General features: G+C 49.7%; 1 protein-coding gene across 1 annotated transcript in view; it reads right to left on the reverse strand.

Moving 5' to 3' along the window:
* Positions 1 to 23,176, reverse strand: part of ZC3H18 (zinc finger CCCH-type containing 18) — an 80,607-nt gene that overhangs the window by 24,125 nt on the left and 33,306 nt on the right. Inside the window, exon 9 of the mRNA XM_073659712.1 lies at positions 22,152 to 22,408. Coding sequence (XP_073515813.1) covers positions 22,152 to 22,408 — 257 coding nt within the window. The remainder of the gene's footprint in view (positions 1 to 22,151; positions 22,409 to 23,176) is intronic.

Genomic DNA, 23,176 nt, shown 5'->3' on the forward strand with positions numbered 1-23,176 from the left:
TGCCCCGCCGCCCCCCGCAACACAGGCGTGCACCGCCGCCCCCCGCAACACAGGCGTGCACCGCCGCCCCCCGCAACACAGGAGTGCCCCGCAGCCCCCCGCAACACAGGAGTGCCCCGCAGCCCCCCGCAACACAGGAGTGCACCGCCGCCCCCCGCAACACAGGAGTGCCCCGCCGCCCCCCGCAACACAGGCGTGCACCGCCGCCCCCCGCAACACAGGAGTGCCCCGCCGCCCCCCGCAACACAGGAGTGCCCCGCCGCCCCCCGCAGCGCTGTGCTGCCGTCACACCACTCCGGTGAGGGTTTAGGGCTTAATTTCCCACCCTGACAAAATTTCTGCCCCTGAAAACTCAGTTCCACTCATCTGACTGGGATTGTGCCAGAACTATCCACAATGTGGGGCTTTTGGGGGTCCGAGTGATCAGCAGGTTACCACCTATTCTCTAGATTGGAGAGAAATTGCTAATTTAGGAAAATCCCTTATTTTTTTTTTTTATCCCACATCTAATAATCCAGAATGTCTGTTAATCTAGCACAGAACAAGATGCAAAAAGTTGGAAAAAGTGGCAACCAACTAACCAGTGGACTCGTGTGCAGAGCGCGCAGTTACATTCGATTTTGGGTCATTTGTCAAATAAATCTGATAATCCAGAATATCTGCTGACCCCGATCACTCTCGCACCAGATGAAGATGTTGCAGTTATCCTGCACTACTCCGGGTTTCCTGCAGTGTTTATTGCTCTGTCCCGAGCGGCGCTGACATCATGGCTGTAAATTCCGATCAACAGGATGATCGGAGATGAACGTAGGTGCAGACACCGCGCCCCGACACTAGTAACTCGCCTCCCCTGCTACGTCCTGTCCACGCCGGCGGCCGACCCTCGCGTGCACCTTGTCCCTGCGTGTCCATCCGCTCAGACTCAGGGGGGGGTTTCCGCCAATGACAGATTATTGCCTTGTGAAGTTTACACATTACCTGAGTTATTGCTCTCACTCACTTCCATATTTATGTCTTTACTGTCGATCATATGGAGCCGTGTTTATTGCTGCATCCTGGGACACGGACACTTCATCATCTCACTATACGACTACCGCCACACTGTGCTGGTGGGAAGTGGCCGGCAGCTCGACACTGGATCATTGCCGAGGGTCCAAAGCTGCTCCTGGGGTCTACACAACTAACATGAGGAAAGGAGCCACTGACTGCCGGCCCTCTGCAGCCGCAACCCCCCCGGGGACGGCCTCCTGCAACCCCCCTTCCCCGGGGACAGCCTCCCCCCTTCAACCTCCTGGGGACGGCACTTCCCTTCAGCAAACCCCCCGGGGACGGCCCCCCCCCCAGCAACTTCCTCGGGGACAACCTTCTGAAACCCCCACCCTCCCAACAATCCCCCCCAGGGATGGCCTCCTGAAACCCCAACGATCCCCCCATGGATGGCCTCCTGAAACTCCCCCTCTCTGGGGACAGCCCACCCCCAGCAACTCCCCTGGGGATGGCCCTCCCCCAGCAAGCTCCACGGGGATGGCCTTCTGAAACACCCCCGGGATTGGCCCGACCACCCAACAACCTCCTCAGGGACAGTCTCCTTAACTGTCCCCCCCCCAGATTGGCCCACCGCTCCAACAACCCTCTGCAACCCCTCTAGGATTGGCCCACCAGCAACCCCTCGCAGACAGCCCGCCCTACCAGCAGGTTCCCAGGGGACTGGAGTTTGTCAGGATTCATCTTCATTTCTACCTAACTATTGTGGTCCTAATATCGATTGTGATTCTCTTAATGAGTGTAATAATGTTCTACCTTTCAAAGATTTACAACATTTTAGAGATTTGGAGAGTGAGTCTATTCTTCCTGACATGTCTTTGAATTCCACCTTTCTTTTATCCTGTTCAATCGAGACCCCAGGTGTTAAGATTTATTTCAAGACTTAATTGAAAGAGATCTGGCTAAACAGGACCTAACACCTAATATACATAAATTGAATATAACATTTGAGGAACGTGTGGCTTTCCAAGAACTGGAAGGGAACAATGACCTTTTAGAACCCCAAGCAGACAAAGGCGGCAACATAGTTATCATGAATGCTGGTCTTTATAAAAAAAAAAGTTAATATTGAGATGTTGAACAATCATGACATTTATACAAAAGTAACAAACAATCCTACATCTCCGGTACAAAGGGAGCTGTTGTCTCTTCTGAATGAAGGTTTACATATGGGTGCCATTACTAAAAAAAATATTTGAATATTTATACATAGATCATCCGGTAGGACCCATTTTTCATTCATTACCGAAAGTGCATAAAAATATTTTTCCACCTCCTCTTCGTCCGATTATTGCCGGGATAGGGTCTCTGAGCGAAAAACTTGAGAGCATGGGTAGACCACTTATCCCCAGCATTCCCGGCTATATAAAAGATATACGTTTGATAGGTACACCTGGCTTCCACCATTTAATTGGTTATCCTGTGATGTTGTGGGCTTGTATATACCACATAGCACAGCGTTACGCTGTCTCAAATTCTTCCTGCACAAGTATAGCATATATACTACATGCATCCAAGATTTTTTATTACTTTCTACTGAATTTTTATTAAAAAAAACAAATTTTTTTTTTCATTTGACAAGAGATTTTTATTTCCAAAAACAGGGAGTCAGTATGGGGGGCAAATGTTCCCCCCTCTCTGGCAAACATTGTTATGTCAGTGTGGGAAGAAAAATATAGATTTTTTTCAGACAATAATCCTTTCTTAAAAGGATATAGAATGGTATGCTAGATATATAGATGACCTTCTATGCTAGATATATAGATGACCTTCTATGCTAGATATATAGATGACCTTCTATGCTAGATATATAGATGACCTTCTATGCTAGATATATAGATGACCTACTTTTTATTTGGAAGGGTCCTGTTTCGAAAGTTTCAACATTTGTGGATTATCTAAATAATAATGACTATAAAAACAAAAACACACTATTAATTTTTTAGATATTACTTTAACTGGTGATGAATATACGGAGAAAAAAAAAATCACAATTCTTCCCTTTAGAAAGCCCGCAGCAGGGAATACTATCGTACAAGCTTCTTCCTGTCATTTGTAGCCCGCAAAGCAGCCACCCTTGGAACAATTTACTCTCCCAGTCAGAAAATAATTATATCTCAGATACCGGGCCAACATTAAGAGGATCCTATGGCTGTGTTCACACACGCTGCATTTCATGCGTCTACGTCCAGAAAAGCACAATATTTCAGTCTTATTTTACATAAAGATAATATACTAACCATTTAGGGGAGGGGAACATAAAAGGGAAAATTCTCAATAGAGAATCCTTTTTGGATTTTTAGATCAGTTACCAGAAATATTGTAAGGTCTGAACATCGGATAAGATTTAATACTATAATACACATAATTAATCGGTTGGAAATCTATCTTTTGAGTCTCTTTATATTTATAATGACTAAGAATATCGAATAAAAACTCATCAAGATGGAAAGACATTCTTCCAACCAAATAAATTCCTATATATATTTGTAGGTTAATTCATCAAATTTACAGAATATAAACAATTGTCTCCCATAAAAAAAAAAAAAAGTTATTTAAACTAATCCCTATCTGGTATAAACAATAATTTAGTAGAAACTAAACAATTGATTTCCCAATAAAGAGAAAAAAGAAAAGGAGGTTAATTTTTTTTTTTTTTTTTTGCCTTATATTTTCTCTCTTTTTATTTGTTTGTTTCATGATTTATATATACACTTTTCTTAGATTTGTTTTGCTGTGATGGTATAATATCATTACTTTTAAGTCACTTTTAAATTTACTCCTATTCACTAATTAGTTATTTAGCACCTGTGCCTAGGTGGAGCTACCTCTGTATGTTCAGCTATATATACTACTATGCTTCACAGGGAATTTATCCCATGATTAAGGCTAACACCTAGCTGAAACGCGTTGGGACCACCATGCTCTGTGGATTAGTACTCCGTGTGTTGTCCTTGTGACATGGCTGCTTTTATATGTTCCCAATAACAGCTATATTTTAATGAAGATCCGCTGGATACCGGGTGCTCTCTTTTTCCTTGCTCCTTATTCCAAGTGATTCCCTGGGGACAGCCTCCTGAAACTCCCCCGGGGACAGCCCACCCCCCCCCCCAGGAACCTCCCTGGGGACAGCCTCCTGAAACTCCCCCGGGGACAGCCCACCCCCCAGCAACCTCCCTGTAGACTGCCTCCTGAAACTCCCCCGGGGACAGCCCACCCCCCCAGCAACCTCCCTGGGGACAGCCTCCTGAAACTCCCCCGGGGACAGCTCGCCCCCCCAACAACCTCACCGGGGACAGCCTCCTGAAACTCCCCCGGGGACAGCTCGCCCCCCCAACAACCTCACCGGGGACGGCCTCCTGAAACCACCCCGGGATTAGCCTGCTGCCCCAGCAACCCTCCGGGGGACGACCCGCCAGCCCAGCAACCCTCCGGGGGACGACCCGCCAGCCCAGCAACCCTCCGGGGGACGACCCGCCAGCCCAGCAACCCTCCGGGGGACGACCCGCCAGCCCAGCAACCCTCCGGGGGACGACCCGCCAGCCCAGCAACCCTCCGGGGGACGACCCGCCAGCCCAGCAACCCTCCGGGGGACGACCCGCCAGCCCAGCAACCCTCCGGGGGACGACCCGCCAGCCCAGCAACCCTCCGGGGGACGACCCGCCAGCCCAGCAACCCTCCGGGGGACGACCCGCCGGCCCAGCAACCCTCCGGGGGACGACCCGCCGGCCCAGCAACCCTCCGGGGGACGACCCGCCGGCCCAGCAACCCTCCGGGGGACGACCCGCCAGCCCAGCAACCCTCCGGGGGACGACCCGCCACGCCCAGCAACCCTCCGGGGGACGACCCGCCAGCCCAGCAACCCTCCGGGGGACGACCCGCCAGCCCAGCAACCCTCCGGGGGACGACCCGCCAGCCCAGCAACCCTCCGGGGGACGACCCGCCAGCCCAGCAACCCTCCGGGGGACGACCCGCCAGCCCAGCAACCCTCCGGGGGACGACCCGCCAGCCCAGCAACCCTCCGGGGGACGACCCGCCAGCCCAGCAACCCTCCGGGGGACGACCCGCCAGCCCAGCAACCCTCCGGGGGACGACCCGCCAGCCCAGCAACCCTCCGGGGGACGACCCGCCAGCCCAGCAACCCTCCGGGGGACGACCCGCCAGCCCAGCAACCCTCCGGGGGACGACCCGCCAGCCCAGCAACCCTCCCGGAGATGGCCTCCCACTCTCCAGGAAAACCACAGAATTGCAGGACTCCACCCACACATACACACACTAATATACAGACTCCATTGCCGCTGGCACAGATTTCGGAAGGGGGTGCCTGGCACAATCCGGCCATACTTACCCCAGAACAGAGTCCCCTCTCCAGCACAACAGTGCCAAAATGAAGAACTGTTGTGAACACGAGCTGGAGCGGACGGAGAGGTTATAATAAATTCTCCAAATTTCTAATACATGGCTCTTAGACCTCTGCTTGCTGTCCGTTAATAGGAATCTTCATGGTTTTTTTTTTTTTGTTTTGTTTACAGTTCATTGCCTTGGAAACCGACCACCGCTGGAAAACACGTGTAGTGCTTACAAGCTTTTTTTTTTTTTAAAGATCTTGTAAGTAGAGACCTTTCAAGGTTCGATTCGATCACGAACTACCTAACGTTCGCCGAACATATCCGAACTCCGTTGAATTCAATGGAAGGCAAAACCAAAAAGCATAGGCAACACCTTCAGGGGGCCGAAAAGCTGCCAAAACAGCTCAAATTAAGGGTAGACACCACTAAAGTAGCATCAATTTCCCCAGAGTATAACTATTATGAGGCACTGACACCCCCCTTACACTATAGGTAACCCACCTGATGGAGACCCAGCAGCAGGGAAAGAAGCCACGACAAAGGTATCACAGACTGCAAGTACGCAAGATCAATGGAGCACACTAAAAACGACACCGTCGTCTAGTCTGTACAGTCTGCGATTGGGGAGCAAAGTCCATGACTTGTTCATCTTGATGAAAATTAGGCGGTCTACACTTTCAGGGGACAGCCGGCTGCGCTTATCCATCAGGACACCAGAAGGCTGGCTGCCGGGCATGATAAAACCTCCAAGGCTCAGGCCACTCATCCAGTTTTAACCCTTTTGCAACCTTGGGTTTTTTCGTTTTTGCTTTTTCGTTTTTTTGCTTCCCTTCTTCCCAGAGCCATAGCGTTTTTATTGTTTGGTCAATATGGCCATGTGAGGGCTTATTTTTTGCGGGACGAGTTGTACTTTTCAACGCCATTACTAGTTTTACCATATCATGTACGGGAAAACGGGAAAAAAATTCCAAGTGCGGTAAAATTGCAAAAAAAGGGCAATACCACAGTGGTTTTTTATTTATTTTTTTTACCACGTTCATTGAATGCTAAAACTGACCTTCCATTCTTATTCTACAGGTCATTACGAGTTCATAGACACCAAACATGTATAGGTTCTTTTATATTTAAGTGGTGAAAAAGAATTCCAAAAATTTGGTAAAAAAAAAAATAAAAATAGTGCCATTTTCCGAGACCTGTAGCGTCTCCATTTTTCGTGATCTGGGGCTGGGTGAGGGCTTATTTTTTGCGTGCCGGGCTGACGTTTTTATTGATAACATTTTGGTGTAGATCCGATGTTTTGATCGCCCGTTATTGCATTTTATTGCAATTTTGCGGCGACCAAAAAACCTAATTCTGGCGTTTAGAATTTTTTTCTCGTTACGCCGTTTACCAATCAGATTAATTCTTTTTTTATATTGATAGATCGGGTGATTCTGAACTCGGCGATACCAAATATGTGTATGTGGAGTTTATTTTTTATTATTTTATTTTGAATGGGTCAAAAGGCGGGTGATTTAAACTTTTATATTTTTTTAAAAACTTTTTTTTTTCACTTACTGCATGCTTCAATAGTGTCCATAGGAGACTAGAAGCAGCAGTTGTCTGATCAGCTCTGCTACATACAGGGGACCAGCAGATCCCCTGCATATAGCAGAATTGGTCCTGTGCTATGAGCGCCGACCACTAGGTGGCGCTCATAGCGACCAGATCATGACAACCACAGGCGTCTGCTGCAGACCCTGGGTTGTCATGCCCACCCATCGGCGACCCGCAATCACGTGACGGGGTCGCCGGTGGGCGGGGCTTAGGACGCGCTTCCAGGAAGCGCGCATTAAATGCCGCTGTCGGAGATTCAAAGCGGCATTTAACAGGTTAACAGCCGCGGGTGGATCGCGATTCCACCCGCGGCTGTTGCGGGCACATGTCAGCTGTAAGAATCAGCTGACATGTGCTCCGTTCAGTGAGGGCTCAGCGCAGCAGCCCTCACTGAACGGGGGGTATGCAAATGTGCGTACTAATACGGCATGGGCTCTAAAGGGGTTAAAGACCCAAATGCAAAAGGATTCAAACCCTCCCTGATGGCATTTATATTGACCTCGAGATACTCCTGCACCATCCTCTCCAGTCGTTCACTACATGTCAGACTTGTACTCTGTCGTGCTGGTGCACGAGCTGGTCTAAAAAAATGTGTGAAAGGATTCACAGAAATTGCTTCTGCTACTTACACTGCTGCTGGTAATGTTTTTACGAACTGATGTTCCTGAGGTTCGAAATGTAGAGCTGCGATGCACACAGTGTGCTTCACTGTAGCCTCGGGGAAAACCACTCTTAAGATTGTCCACAAGCGTGTTTCGATACTCCAGCATGCGCGTATCCCTTTCCAGGGCGGGAAGCATCTTGCAAAATTTACTCTTGTACCGTGGATCTAACAATTGGCAACCCAGTAGTCAGCATTATTGCTAATCGTAACAATACGGCCATCAGGTTGTAGATAGTGAAGCAAGAAGGCACTCATACGTGGGGCTCTTCCAGGTGGTCCAAGCCCATCTTGTGTTGGTAGCTGGGTAACACTCAAGCTTGCTTCCTCCGTCCACTCCCAACAACCACAGACAATAGACAGGGGATGATTATCCTCTTCATCTCCTAACTGTTGAGCGCCCATCACCTCTTCCTCCTCCATTTGCTCTTTGGCTCCTACATCTTCACTAACAGTTTGTCTGGCACCATGAGCCCCCCCTCGATCGCTGTAATCCACCCTCCCTTGGCTTCCGTCTTTGTGACAACAGTCTGGAACTTAAGAGATATTGTTATCCCTTCCGCATCCTCCTCTTCCTCTGGGATTACCACCTCCTCCCACAGACTAATCAAAGTGTGCTCCAGCATGTAGATGACCGGAATAGTGACGCTGATGATGGCATAGCCAGCGCTAACCATCTTAGCAGCCATTTCGAAACTGTGCAGAAGTGTGCAGAGGTCTTCATCTGTGCCCACTCCACAAGCGTGATTTGCACTACGTCCATACTGCGTTGGCCCAGGCTGTGCAAAATGAGATACTGCACCAGGGCTCGTCGCTGCTGCCACAGTCGCTGCAACATGTGCAGAGTGGTATTCCACAGTGTCAGCACATCGCATATCAACCGGTAGGCCGAAAGACCTCTGTTGCGATGCAATTCGATGACCCGCAGGGTGCGAACAGTGGAAGTGAGCACACAGCGACCATGCTTTCTGCAGCAGCGCATCCAGGCCGGGATAGTGGTGGAGAAATTGCTGTACCACCAGGTTGAGGATGTGAGCCATGCAAGGCACATGTGTGAGGTTGCCTCCGGCTCCAGGTTCAGTGGAGACAACCATTGCTCCAACTCAGCCTGGAGAGCTGTCCACAACTCTTGAGCTGTGTGACTGCGATCTAAGAGGCAAATTAATTTAAGCACTGCCTGAATGCGGTGAGCCCTGGCTGCGCAGAACGGAGGTGGTGGGGATTCGCTCTGCACTGTCTCATTAAGGCAGAGCTTGATTGAGCAGGTGGAGGTCCTAGAGGAGGTGGAGGATGCAGAAGCAGTGAAGGAAGCGTTCAATACAGAGGTTTGTCTCGCAAGCCTTGGGGATTGCAAGAGTTGTGGAGCAGCCCCGTTCCCGCCGGCCCCGACAGCCACCAGAGTCACCCAGTGCCCAGTCAGCGAGATGTAACGCCCATGGCCACGCTTAGTCGTCCATGTGTCTGTGGTGAAACGCACCCTGGCAGATATAGATTTAGTCAAGGAGCGGGTGATGTTTTCTGCGACATGCACAGCTTTCTTAGAGAATTAATGGCGACTGGGCAACTGGTACTGGGGGACTGCGACGGCCATCAGTTTTCCAAAACAGTCTAACTACCAGGCGGAAAGGCCACATTTCCGTGGCCAACAGATTGGAGATGGTGGAGTTCAACCTCTTAGCTTTGTCATGTTTGGCATGGATGAAACAATCTTTTACGTGACCACAACAGCGGGATTGAGGGCTGGCTGCGATGCTGAGAGAGCGGAGTACGGTGAACCGGACAAACTGCTGGACCGTGAGCGAGGTGCAGATGTTACGGTGGAGTGAGAAAGATGTGGTGTGCTCTTCCGTTACAGATGACGGCTCTCACCCCGACTGGAGCGGGTAAACAAGTGGAGGTTCTGCGGCTGGAGACCTGCGTGAGAACACTTGCCATGGTGAAGAAGCAGCAGTTGCAGGTTGATGGGGTGGCCGGTGGTTGGTGAGGCCCGCTAGTCAGCAGTGAGACTAACACATGTTGAACACGCATGTGCCGGTTCATGCATGTAGTAGTCAAATTATTGGAATTTTTGCCTCTACGGAGTTTGTTTTTTTTTTTATACAAAGTTGGCAGATAACATGAGTTGGGTCATCCTTTGGTGGTCTCAAAAATGGCCCAAGAAAGGCAACCCTTGTGGCTGAGGATGCAGTGCTTGTCGTGGTTGCATCACTCCATGTCTGCGCCGTAGGACGCAATGTAACCTCCTCGTCTTCCTCCTCCACCTCCTCAGATGACCTACTCAGCCTTGGGGTTCACACCAAGTGGGATCTACAACCTCATCGTCATCCTCTCTGTTCTACCACTCCTCGCCCTGAGAGTCACCCTCCTCCTCTTCTTGCTGACAGCACAGTACAGTCCACGTGGGCCTCAGGTACCCGAGTCTCATCAGGATCGCCCCCCCCCCCGGGGGGGTTAACGTCTGGTGACGAGGGAGACCCTACTTCGTCCGGCCCTTGGCCATCGGTGCAGAAGCTTTCCTCCTCCTCTTCTTGATTCTGTGACTGTTTGGAGTACACCTCTGATGCCCATGGTGTAGAATGGGTGAACAGCTCTGCAGATTCGCCCATCTCTGGTTCCCTATAGTCAGTTGGGCACTTGGACAGTTGTGACGTGGGGGGAAGCAAGGGTAATTGGGGGGCCACCTCTGTGGACTGTACTGTGTGTGATGTTGAGATGGAGGAAGAGGAGGAGGAGAGGCCATTTGAAGCAGCGCTTTGCCATCCACTGGAGCACTAATCCTGTCCAGCTTCGTCGTAGTGCTTACAAATTAGACAGCAGCGGTGGTCGGTCTCCTAGGCAACGAGAACAAAAAATGTTCATATCTCATGAATGGCCGCAAGTTTTTTGAAAAGCAGTAAATTGCAAAAGTGCTTGTTTTCACGAGGGCTATCTGACCTGTCAGGCTTCGCACATATGAAGTAACAGACACAGGATATTAAATCACGCTCTGTAAAGCGGCCTCTTCTCCCATCACACTAATTGCTAGAACCGTGGGCTGAATGGCAGGACACGATTACAGATGCAACGCTCGGAGCCGGCTGTCTGCACAGGGTTCACGTCACAAGGCGTGTGATGTCAGCCCGCAGCGAGCTGCACACAGCGCTCCCCAGTGGTCAGCCGGAGCATGGCGGTGACATCACACAGGCGCTGTGGAGTGAGAATTTCCACTCTTGACGGCGGCTGCATTCCTGCCCTGCTCGGAGACAACATTTTATCACGTAGACACGTAAATTACCTGTTCAGAAAGGAAGATGACCAGAACTCTATAGCGCCACCCGCTGGAAGCAGCGATCCTACGAATCGACCCTATAACGAGCCTTGTAATGCGACTCAGGATAATCAGACATTCACTGAGTGAGATGAATGCAGTGAGCCGGCCACACACGGCCACGAAACGTCCCAGACGTGGCCACGCACAGGCATGATCTATAGAGGGAGATAAGCAGCTGTCGGCCATCTCTGGCACCGCTCATCTGCACACTCTCTATCCTCCCGTCCTTTCCAGCCGGAGAATGAGGAAAATTAATAATATGATCATCAGAAAGAGCGGTCACCAGACACTGACAACGGAGGCGACGGGCGGCCACCAGACGGAGGCGACGGGCGGCCACCAGACGGAGGCGACGGGCGGCCACCAGACGGAGGCGACGGGCGGCCACCAGACGGAGGCGACGGGCGGCCACCAGACGGAGGCGACGGGCGGCCACCAGACGGAGGCGACGGGCGGTCACCAGACGGAGGCGACGGGCGGTCACCAGACGGAGGCGACGGGCGGTCACCAGACACTGGCGACGGAGGCGACGGGCGGTCACCAGACACTGGCGACGGAGGTGACGGGCGGTCAGATATGTGATGGGATCAACGGTGATCACTGCGGGGGCACAGCTATATGATGGGATCAGAGGCTTTACACACCCCACTACAGAAGGTTCTCCATAATGACCAGGCTCAATAATACATGGTCAGTTTCTGTGACCACAATGGAGACAGGAGAATTCTGACGCTGTGGGATTATGAGGAACAACATGAACCCTCGTCACCATTAGGTATACCGGGAAGTCAATGCTTAAAGGGGCAAATTTGTTGCAGATCATCTACACAGACATCAACAGGAAAAAGATCGCCGGAGCCAAATCACGCTGCGTTTGGAAATTAAATAAATAAAATGACGGGAAAAACTCTATAAAACACGGGAGCATCAGCCGGAATCGGCATGTAACCTGCAATCAGACAGCCTGTACTCCGGAACTGCGCGTGTAAGAGGAGGAAGCAGCGCATCAATGGAAAGCAGCAGAGGCCACAGGCCGAGCATTGTTCTGCCGGACGATATCTCTCCCCGATGACGTCACGCTTCGTGTTCGTAGATAAGATTTGTTCAGTGCTTGTTGCTGGAGGAATAATTTCCTGTGTTTACAAGTCGATCCAAAATGCTGGACCTTCCGATGAGCGCGCAGCAATGAGCGTACTGTCCCTTTAAGTAAACAAAGCCGAGGGGCACAAAGGTCGCAGTGTTCCAGAGTGTCCCGTTCACACCTGCCTGACGTCACCGTTAAATATTACTCCATGCCCTGCTGCTATTTATACCCGTCTATATCTGCCCAGTGATCTCACGCTGGAACCATCCGCATCCTGGAAGATATCCAGACCGGATAATAACCCACCCCCGATAATAACCCACCCCCGATAATAACCCACCCCCCGATAATAACCCACCCCCCGATAATAACCCACCCCCGATAATAACCCACCCCCGATAATAACCCACCCCCCGATAATAACCCACCCCCCGATAATAACCCACCCCCCGATAATAACCCACCCCCCGATAATAACCCACCCCCGATAATAACCCACCCCCCGATAATAACCCACCCCCCGATAATAACCCACCCCCCGATAATAACCCACCCCCCGATAATAACCCACCCCCCGATAATAACCCACCCCCGATAATAACCCACCGCGCCTGTGTTACAGCAGACGTCCTCTAATCCAGAATGAATGAGCCCGGCGTATTCTGGATTATCGGACGTCTATAAGAACGTATACAAATGTATTAGTGATGGGTGCGGAGACGCGAGGACGGATACAATAAGCGCACTCATCCATTCCAGTCATTGTCTAAATAAAGTGATGGATTAAAGGGGAACACAGTGAAGGAGATGAGCAGCTATACGGCACCGCTCATCTCACAGGAGACAAGAAGGTCAGAGGAGTTAGGACTCTGTTCATACAGGTCTGATATAATGCACAGCAGGTGTCTATGGGGTCCCAATGACCACGAGGAAGGGGCACGGCTGGAGAAAGACCAGGGACATGGTTGATAACAGGAAGCAGTAGTTACTTCATCTGCACAGTTAATGGATATAAGCGACTGCTAATTCCTTACAGACTAATATCGGGGTGAAGGATGTGGTGCCCTCTGGCATTCATGGCTCCGTGCCCGAGGTGCCGCCGTGTACTGGAACGTCCAGTGCACATTTTACACAGGAGGAAACAAGTCGTGTAATAAACTCCGCAAACAATTATTTCATAGAGAAAAACAGGAAGCGAAACGATCAGGATCTGACTCCTGTCCTGACAGAGGAGCGGCCCCGCGTCCCGCCACCAGAGGAGCGGCCCCGCGTCCCGCCACCAGAGGAGCGGCCCCGCGTCCCGCCACCAGAGGAGCGGCCCCGCGTCCCGCCACCAGAGGAACGGCCCCGCGTCCCGACATCAGAGGACCATACGTCCTCCGCACAACAAGACGGTGAAATCCCAGATTGGTCAACCGTGGACAGGCTGCAGGGTAATTATGTGGCACACGCCCTGATGCCAGACTGTGCCCGCTGCTCCGGGGCAACAGGTCAAGCGGTGTCAGCAGCAAAAAACCGCACAGACCTCTGCCCGTCTCCACAACCGGCAGCCACGACCAGAGGAGCAACCAGACAACCCCTACTAGCCATCCCTATACAGGACGGCCACCCCGCAAATATATTACATTATTATTATACCCCAGAGCTGCACTCACTATTCTGCTGGTGATGTGACATGTATAATACAGGAGGTAACTCAGGATCAGTAATGTAATGTATGTACACAGTGACTGCACCAGCAGAATAGTGAGTGCAGCTCTGGAGTATAATACAGGATGTAACTCAGGATCAGTAATGTAATGTATGTACACAGTGACTGCACCAGCAGAATAGTGAGTGCAGCTCTGGAGTATAATACAGGATGTAACTCAGGATCAGTAATGTAATGTATTGTGACTGCACCAGCAGAATAGTGAGTGCAGCTCTGGAGTATAATACAGGAGGTAACTCAGGATCAGTAATGTAATGTATATACACAGTGACTGCACCAGCAGAATAGTGAGTGCAGCTCTGGAGTATAATACAGGATGTAACTCCGGATCAGTAATGTAATGTATGTACACAGTGACTGCACCAGCAGAATAGTGAGTGCAGCTCTGGAGTATAATGCAGGAGGTAACTCAGGATCAGTACAGCTTTCCCCCTCGGACAGCAGATATTAATAACGTTTGGTTTCCCCTAGTGAAGTCTGGGGATGATCTGGACACAATACTTTGATATTACATCTGCATTTCTTATCTGGACTGTTAGAAGTAGTAACGACTTCCTTCCATCATTGATCTGTTTTGCCTGACAATGACAACAAGATGACAGAATATAACGTTATTTTCTATTATTTGATTATGCAATTTGGGCGTGTGGAGATGACTCACATCCGGGCCGAGCGGAGAGAAGATATAAATCTCTACATCAACAATCCCAGGTCAGTCTGGTCACTGCAGTCTTTCATGGGGCTGAATAAAAACAAATACAAAGTAAACTAAAAACCTACTGGTAAGAAATCAAAGGGCCGTAATGGTAACAATAATGACCCTGGAGAGCGGACGGATCAGTGACGTCCTGCACTGATGCTGGGTCTGCCGGGGGCAGGTGCAGCTGGAGGAGCGGTGACGTCCTGCACTGATGCTGGGTCTGCCGGGGGCAGGTGCAGCTGGAGGAGCGGTGACGTCCTGCACTGATGCTGGGTGTACCGGGGGCACGTGCAGCTGGAGGAGCGGTGACGTCCTGCACTGATGCTGGGTCTGCCGGGGGCAGGTGCAGCTGGAGGAGCGGTGACGTCCTGCACTGATGCTGGGTGTACCGGGGGCACGTGCAGCTGGAGGAGCGGTGACGTCCTGCACTGATGCTGGGTGTACCGGGGGCAGATGCAGCTGGAGGAGCGGTGACGTCCTGCACTGATGCTGGGTGTACCGGGGGCACGTGCAGCTGGAGGAGCGGTGACGTCCTGCACTGATGCTGGGTCTGCCGGGGGCAGGTGCAGCTGGAGGAGCGGTGACGTCCTGCACTGATGCTGGGTGTACCGGGGGCACGTGCAGCTGGAGGAGCGGTGACGTCCTGCACTGATGCTGGTTGTACCGTGGGCAGGTGCAGCTGGAGGAGCGGTGACGTCCTGCACTGACGCTGGGTGTACCGGGGGCAGGTGCAGCTGGAGGAGCGGTGACATCCTGCACTGATGCTGGGTGTACCGGGGGCAGGCGTAGCTGGAGGAGCGGTGACATCCTGCACTGATGCAGGGCTGCTCATATCGCCATGTGCTAGGACTACCTGGCAGCAGGCTACTAGTCCTCTAGGGATAATCTGCAGGTGATAAACTGATTTTATGAAAAGTACAGCAAGCAGCCCAATTAGTGACATCGCTGGAATCAGGGTCTCTGCCCCTACACTGTGCAGCTGCTCTTAGATTAGGTGGCAAAAACTGGCGACAGATTCCCTTTACCACCCAGCAGTACGTTCCACGAGTGACACCGAGAACAATGATCCACGGCACACGGCCACGCCTGCGCTCAGACGCTTCCTGGCCTATATTTAGCTCCATCTATTAATAGCCGCACGGCTGAACATAGCAGAGGCGATAAGTGCGGAGCTGGAATGCAGAGCGAGCAGGAGCCGCCGCCACGCGGGGAGAAGCGAGCAGGATGATAAGTGTACGGAGCAAAGTGCAGCCGACACTGACAACCAGCTGAGAATGTGCAGTCACAGTAAACTATCAGACAAGCGAGCAAAGGGCCGCTCGGCCGAGCACAGGACAAGCAAAGGGCCGCTCGGCCGAGCACAGGACAAGCAAAGGGCCGCTCGGCCGAGCACAGGACAAGCAAAGGGCCGCTCGGCCGAGCACAGGACAAGCAAAGGGCCGCTCGGCCGAGCACAGGACAAGCAAAGGGCCGCTCGGCCGAGCACAGGACAAGCAAAGGGCCGCTCGGCCGAGCACAGGACAAGCAATCGACTGATTGCTAAACCGATAGGAGGCGCGCAAATGACCACTCAGCGATTGAAGGCAAGCAATTGATTGATTGCTCACCCGATAAGTGAGCAAACGATCAACAGACTAGCCATCAATGCTGTCCACTAGTGGTGCACTCAATAAGTACATGTGTAATGAATGGTTCTAAACATGGTAGTTTATAAATATGTATGTATGTATACAGTACAGACCAAAAAAGTTTGGACACACCTTCTCATTTAAAGATTTTTCTGTATTTTCATGACTATGAGAATTGTACATTCACACTGAAGGAATCAACACTATGAATTACCACATGTGGAATTATATACTTAACAAAAAAGTGTGAAACAACTGAAAATATGTCTTATATTCTAGGGTCTTCACAGTAGCCACCTTTTGCTTTGATGACTGCTTTGCACACTCTTGATGAGCTTCAAGAGGTAGTCACCGGAAATGGTCTTCACTTCACAGGTGTGCCCTGTCAGGTTTAATAAGTGGGATTTCTTGCCTTATAAATGGGGTTGGGGCCATCAGTTGTGTTGTGCAGATGTCTGGTGGATACACAGCTGATAGTCCTACTGAATAGACTGTTAGAATTTGTATTATGGCAAGAAAAAAGCAGCTAAGTAAAGAAAAACGAGTGGCCATCATTACTTTAAGAAATGAAGGTCAGTCAGTCCGAAAAATTGGGCAAACTTTGAAAGTGTCCCCAAGTGCAGTTGCAAAAACCATCAAGCGCTACAAAGAAACTGGCTCACATGAGGACCGCCCCAGGAAAGGAAGACCATGAGTCACCTCTGCTTCTGAGGATAAGTTTATCAGAGTCACCAGCCTCAGAAATCACAGGTTAACAGCAGCTCAGATTAGACACCAGGTCAATGCCACACAGAGTTCTAGCAGCAGACACATCTCTACAACAACTGTTAAGAGGAGACTTTGTGCAGCAGGGCTTCATGGTAAAATAGCTGCTAGGAAACCACTGCTAAGGACAGGCAACAAGCAGAAGAGACTTGTTTGGGCTAAAGAACACAAGGAATGGGCATTAGACCAGTGGAAATCTGTGCTTTGGTCTGATGAGTCCAAATCTGAGATCTTTGGTTCCAACCACCGTGTCTTTGTGCGACGCAGAAAAGGTGAACGGATGGACTCTACATGCCTGGTTCCCACCGTGAAGCATGGAGGAGGAGGTGTGATGATGTGGGGGGGCTTTGCTGGTGACACTGTTGGGGATTTATTCAAAATTGAAGGCATACTGAACCAGCATGGCTACCACAGCATCTTGCAGCAGCATGCTATTCCATCCGGTTTGCGTTTAGTTGGACCATCATTTATTTTTCAACAGGACAATGACCCCAAACACCTCCAGGCTGTGTAAGGGCTATTTGACCAAGAAGGAGAGTGATGGGGTGCTACGCCAGATGACCTGGCCTCCACAGTCACCAGACCTGGACCCAATCGAGATGGTTTGGGGTGAGCTGGACCGCAGAGTGAAGGCAAAAGGGCCAACAAGTGCTAAGCATCTCTGGGAACTCCTTCAAGATTGTTGGAAGACCATTTCCGGTGACGACCTCTTGAAGCGCATCAAGAGAATGCCAAGAGTGTGCAAAGCAGTCATCAAAGCAAAAGGTGGCTACTGTGAAGAACCTAGAATATAAGACATATTTTCAGTTGTTTCACACTTTTTTGTTAAGTATATAATTCCACATGTGGTAATTCATAGTTTTGATGCCTTCAGTGTGAATGTACAATTTTCATAGTCAGGAGAATACAGAAAAATCTTTAAATGAGAAGGTGTGTCCAAACTTTTGGTCTGTACTGTAATATATATATATTTTTTTTTAATTAAAAACTGTAAAAAAAACTTGAAATTTGAAGCTTCTCCTCCCATAGATGCAAGGATGTAATCGCTCACAACTATAAGAGATGTTACACGATGGAGGAAACGCAGCGCAGACTTCAGTAGGAGGAAAGCACCGTTGGTTTTACCAGTGCGCAGGGACATGCACTCCCTGCAGTTGACTGCTTAACTTTCAGGCTTTTTCACAACTTCGCGTGTTCTCGAGCGCACCGCCTCCTTTGCATGGCGGAGCGCCGGCCTGAACTGTACGTTTCCAATGCCGCAAACAGAAGCAGCTTTCACTTCGCAGCATCGGAGGGACACAGACAGCGGCAGAGCTCGTAAGCGCTGCGCTCCTTACCTGGCCAAAGCCAACAGACCAGCCACAATTAAAATTAATATTTTCTCCGGAAGAATTTTGCTCATTTTTCCAAGCACTTTACAAACCTTAACCCTTCAAAAAAAATCCAGTTTAAAAATCCCCTAAAAATTTTTGGCCGGTCCAGCAGCGAGCCTGCCGGCTTGCTGATTGTTTCTATGCAAGATCAATGTTTTAATGACATATCTAAAGGACTGAAGTCTGGGAAGATGACGAGGGCTCAGTGGTCGGATTAGCAGACGTAATACCTCAAAAGCTGGAGCAGATATTAGGAAATGCGTCACACCTGTCACTGTGATGGAGGATGGGGGGGGGGGGGGGGGGAAGAAAAAACAAGCCGGGCAGGTCATAAACTACTGTCAAATAAAGAATGAGGAGCACGTGTGGAGGGGGAAACCACGCGCTGAAAGAGGCAGGTTCACAATGAGAAGGTAAACCAGAGGAAAGTACAATGCGCGGCTGATGCACGGCTCAGGAAAGTTTCCTGGAAGCTCCTTTACTCTTGTTACAGTGAAGTTCAAAAGAAAATGCAAAAAAAATAAAATAAAAAGAACCAGAACAGAGCTCGAGGCGCTGATCCACCTGTGCAAAAACAAGCTGCCCCAGCAGAGCACAACTACAAAACATATTTATTTCCTTTGTGTGCATTGGAACACCACCAAAAACACAGAAAAAAAGGGCAAATTAGGCATAAATTCACACAAAACTGTTGGCACCTTTTAAAAATTATAGGTAAACAACTTTGTTTCAAGCATGTGACGCTCGTTCACACTCACCTGTGGCAAGAAACAGGTGTGGGGAATAGGAAAATCACAGCTGAAACCAGATAAATAGGGGAGACGTTGCCTCAATCATTGCATTGTGTGTGCCACACTAAGTAAGGAGAACAGAAAGAGGAGAAGAGAACTGTCTGAGGACTTGAGAACCAAAATTGGTGAAAAATATCAACAATCTCAAGGCTACAAGTCCATCTCCAGAGATCTTGATGTACCTTTGTCCACGGTGCGTAACAATCAAGAATTTTACACCCAATGGCATTGTAGCTGATCTCCCTGGACGTGGACACCAGAGAAAATTTGATGAAAAGTTGCAACGCAGGATAGTCCGGATGGTGGATAAGCCCCAATCAAGGTCCAAAGAAATCAAAGCTGTCCTGCAGGCTCAGGGTGCATCAGTGTCAGCGCGAACTATCCATCCACATGTGAATGAAATTAAACGCTATGGTAGGAGACCCAGGAGGACCCCAATACTGACACAGAGACATAAAAAAGCTAGACTGCAGTTTGCCAAAATGTACATGAATAACCCAAAATCCTTCTGGATTTTGGATAGATGAGACCAAGATAGAGCTTCTTGGTAAAGCACATCATTCTACTGTTTACCAAAAATGGAATGAGGTCCACAAAGAAGAGAACACAGCACCTACAGTCAGATATGGTGGAGGGTCACAGATGTCTTGGGGCTGTGTTTCTGCCTCTGGCACTGGGGGACTGTGTACAAGGCATCATAAAATCTGAAGTTTACCAAAGGATTCTGGGTGGCAGTGTAGTGCCCACTGTCAGACAGCTGGGTTTGTGTCCTCGGTCATGGGTCTTCCAGGACAATGACCCCAAATATACTTCAAGAAGCCCCCAGAAATGGATGGAAATAAAGCGCTGGAGAGTTCTGAAGTGGCAGCAATGAGTCCGGATCTAAATCCCATTGATCACCTGTGGAGAGATCTTACAATTGCTCTTGGGAGAAGACGTCTTCACATATGAGAGACCTGGAGCCGTTTGTAAGAAGAGTCCAAGATCCCAGATGAGGAGGAAGAAGCTGATGGTTATAGGAAGCGACTGATTGCAGTTATTTATTCCAAAGGGCGCAACCAAATATTACCGTATTTTTCGGACTATAAGACGCACTTTTTTCCTCCAAAATTTGGGCATGGGCAGCAGTGACTATTCATTTTCCTTAATAGCCGGCACACTGTGCCTGTATGGCCCCCCTCTTCCTGGTATGTATGGCCCCCCTCATCCCTCTTCCTGGTATATATGGCACCCTTCTTCCCTGTATGTATGGCCCCCTCATCCTGGTATGCTTGGCACCCCCTGATCCCCATCACGCTGCACAGAAAAAAAAAAAATTATACTCCCCTCCAGCGCTGAGTCCTGCTCTGTGCCAGAATGGTCACTGCTCCCCACACACACAGTCTCGGCATGGAGAGCAGTGACTATTCCGGCTCAGCATCTCACAGTGTGAGGGTGCATGGCAGTTACGCCATGCGCGGATCATACAGTGAGATCCCTGTCGGCAGCAGAGCAGGACGCAGCGCTGGGGCAGAGAGGAGGCGAGTATATTTGTTTATTTTTTTTCTGTGCAGTGTGATGGGGATGAAGGGGGTCATACATACCGTGAAGAGGGATGAAGGGTGCCATACATACCAATAAGAGGGATGAAGGGTGCCATACATACCAGGAAGAGGGATGAAGGGTGCCATACATACCAGGAAGAGGGATGAAGGGTGCCATACATACCAGGAAGAGGGATGAAGGGTGCCATACATACCAGGAAGAGGGATGAAGGGTGCCATACATACCAGGAAGAGGGATGAAGGGTGCCATACATACCAGGAAGAGGGATGAAGGGTGCCATACATACCAGGAAGAGGGATGAAGGATGCCATACATACCAGGAAGAGGGATGAAGGGTGCCATACATACCAGGAAGAGGGATGAAGGGTGCCATACATACCAGGAAGAGGGATGAAGGGTGCCATACATACCAGGAAGAGGGATGAAGGGTGCCATACATACCAGGAAGAGGGATGAAGGGTGCCATACATACCAGGAAGAGGGATGAAGGGTGCCATACATACCAGGAAGAGGGATGAAGGGTGCCATACATACCAGGAAGAGGGATGAAGGGTGCCATACATACAGGAATGAGGCATGAGGGGGGGGCATACATACAGGAATGAGGCATGAGGGGGGGGGGCATACATACAGGAATGAGGCATGAGGGGGGGCATACATACAGGAATGAGGCATGAGGGGGGCCATACATACAGGAATGAGGCATGAGGGGGGGCATACGTACAGGGATGAGGCATGAGGGGGGGCCATACGTACAGGGATGAGGCATGAGGGGGGCCATACATACAAGTGAGGAAGGGTGCCATACATACTAGGATGAGGGGGGCGGCATACATACAGGGATGAAGAGTGCCATACATACCAGAAAGAGGGATGAGGGGGCCATGCATACCAGGATGGGGGATTGTGGTGCCATGCATATCAGGATGGGGATGAGGGCCACGTATAACAGGAAGTAAGGGGCTATATATACCAGCATGGGAGATATAGATACAGAATTGGGGGACATTACCTCTATAACAATGTCAGCAGCAGACCCCCTTCCCCCTTAATAGGGCATCATGACCACATTTTTTTCTTATTTTTTTTTCTATTTTCCTCCTCTAAAACCTAGGTGCGTCTTATAGCCCGGAAAATACGGTAAGTTGAGGGTTTGCTTTTTTTTTCCCCTCTGTTTTGCGTTGTTCCAATGCACACAAAGGAAATAAACGTGTGTAATTGTAATCATTTTCTGGTAGAAATACGTCATTTTCTAGGAACAATTTCAAGGGTGCCAACACTTTTGGCCAGGACTGTATAATGTAATGAAGAACAGGAAAAAAAACCCAAGAAGGATGAAACTAAAGAAAAAAAGAAAATAGAGAGTTCACCCTTTTTCGATTTGTTCTCTTGGGGGATAAACATGAGCTGGTGACTTTCTTCTCTCGGTCACTTCGATTATAGCGATAAACTTATATCTTAACTACAGTACTTAAACCACTTTATGATCTTTTTGTTCCATTTCTGAAGGATGTAAATACATCCCCCCCTAGATGCCGCTCCGCGTGTTGATCACCGGCAGCACAATGATATGTGGCAGGAGACGAGCACTAACCTCGGCAGCAGCGGAGACTTTGTCCTCGTTTTGTCCTTTTCCTTCTCCTTGTCTTTATCCTTCTGCCGCTCCTTCTCGTCTCTTTTGCTTCGATCCCTCTCCCATTCGTCTTTCCGTTTCTGCCGGTCCTTCTCTCGCTCCCGTTCTCTATCCCGCTCTCTCTCTCGTTGACGACGCTCTCGGTCTCTGTCCCTCTCGCGCTCTCTGTCTCGCTGTCTGTCTCTGTCCCTATCACGATCGCGCTCCCGCTCTCTTTCCTGCACAAAAAAAAAAAAACAAGTATAAAAGAGATCAGAGAACAAAATGTCATCAACGCCCCCAAGGAACACTCAAAACTCAGCCGCTCAAAGACCGTGCCTCATGTACACAGTGACTGCACCAGCAGAATAGCGAGCGCAGCTCTGGAGTATAATACAGGATGTAACTCAGGATCAGTAATGTAATGTATGTACACAGTGACTGCACCAGCAGAATAGTGAGTGCAGCTCTGGAGTATAATACAGGATGTAACTCAGGATCAGTAATGTAATGTATGTACACAGTGACTGCACCAGCAGAATAGTGAGTGCAGCTCTGGAGTATAATACAGGAGGTAACTCAGGATCAGTAATGTAATGTATGTACACAGTGACTGCACCAGCAGAATAGTGAGTGCAGCTCTGTAGTATAATACAGGATGTAACTCAGGATCAGTAATGTAATGTATGTACACAGTGACTGCACCAGCAGAATAGTGAGCGCAGCTCTGGAGTATAATACAGGATGTAACTCAGGATCAGTAATGTAATGTATGTACACAGTGACTGCACCAGTAGAATAGTGAGTGCAGCTCTGGAGTATAATACAGGATGTAACTCAGGATCAGTAATGTAATGTATGTACACAGTGACTGCACCAGCAGAATAGTGAGTGCAGCTCTGGGGTATAATACAGGAGGTAACTCAGGATCAGTAATGTAATGTATGTACACAGTGACTGCACCAGCAGAATAGTGAGTGCAGCTCTGGAGTATAATACAGGATGTA

The sequence above is a fragment of the Phyllobates terribilis genome, unplaced genomic scaffold (genome assembly GCF_046119375.1).
Source record: "Phyllobates terribilis strain yellow unplaced genomic scaffold, ASM4611937v1 Scaffold_14__1_contigs__length_39327217, whole genome shotgun sequence".
NCBI lineage: Eukaryota > Metazoa > Chordata > Amphibia > Anura > Dendrobatidae > Phyllobates > Phyllobates terribilis.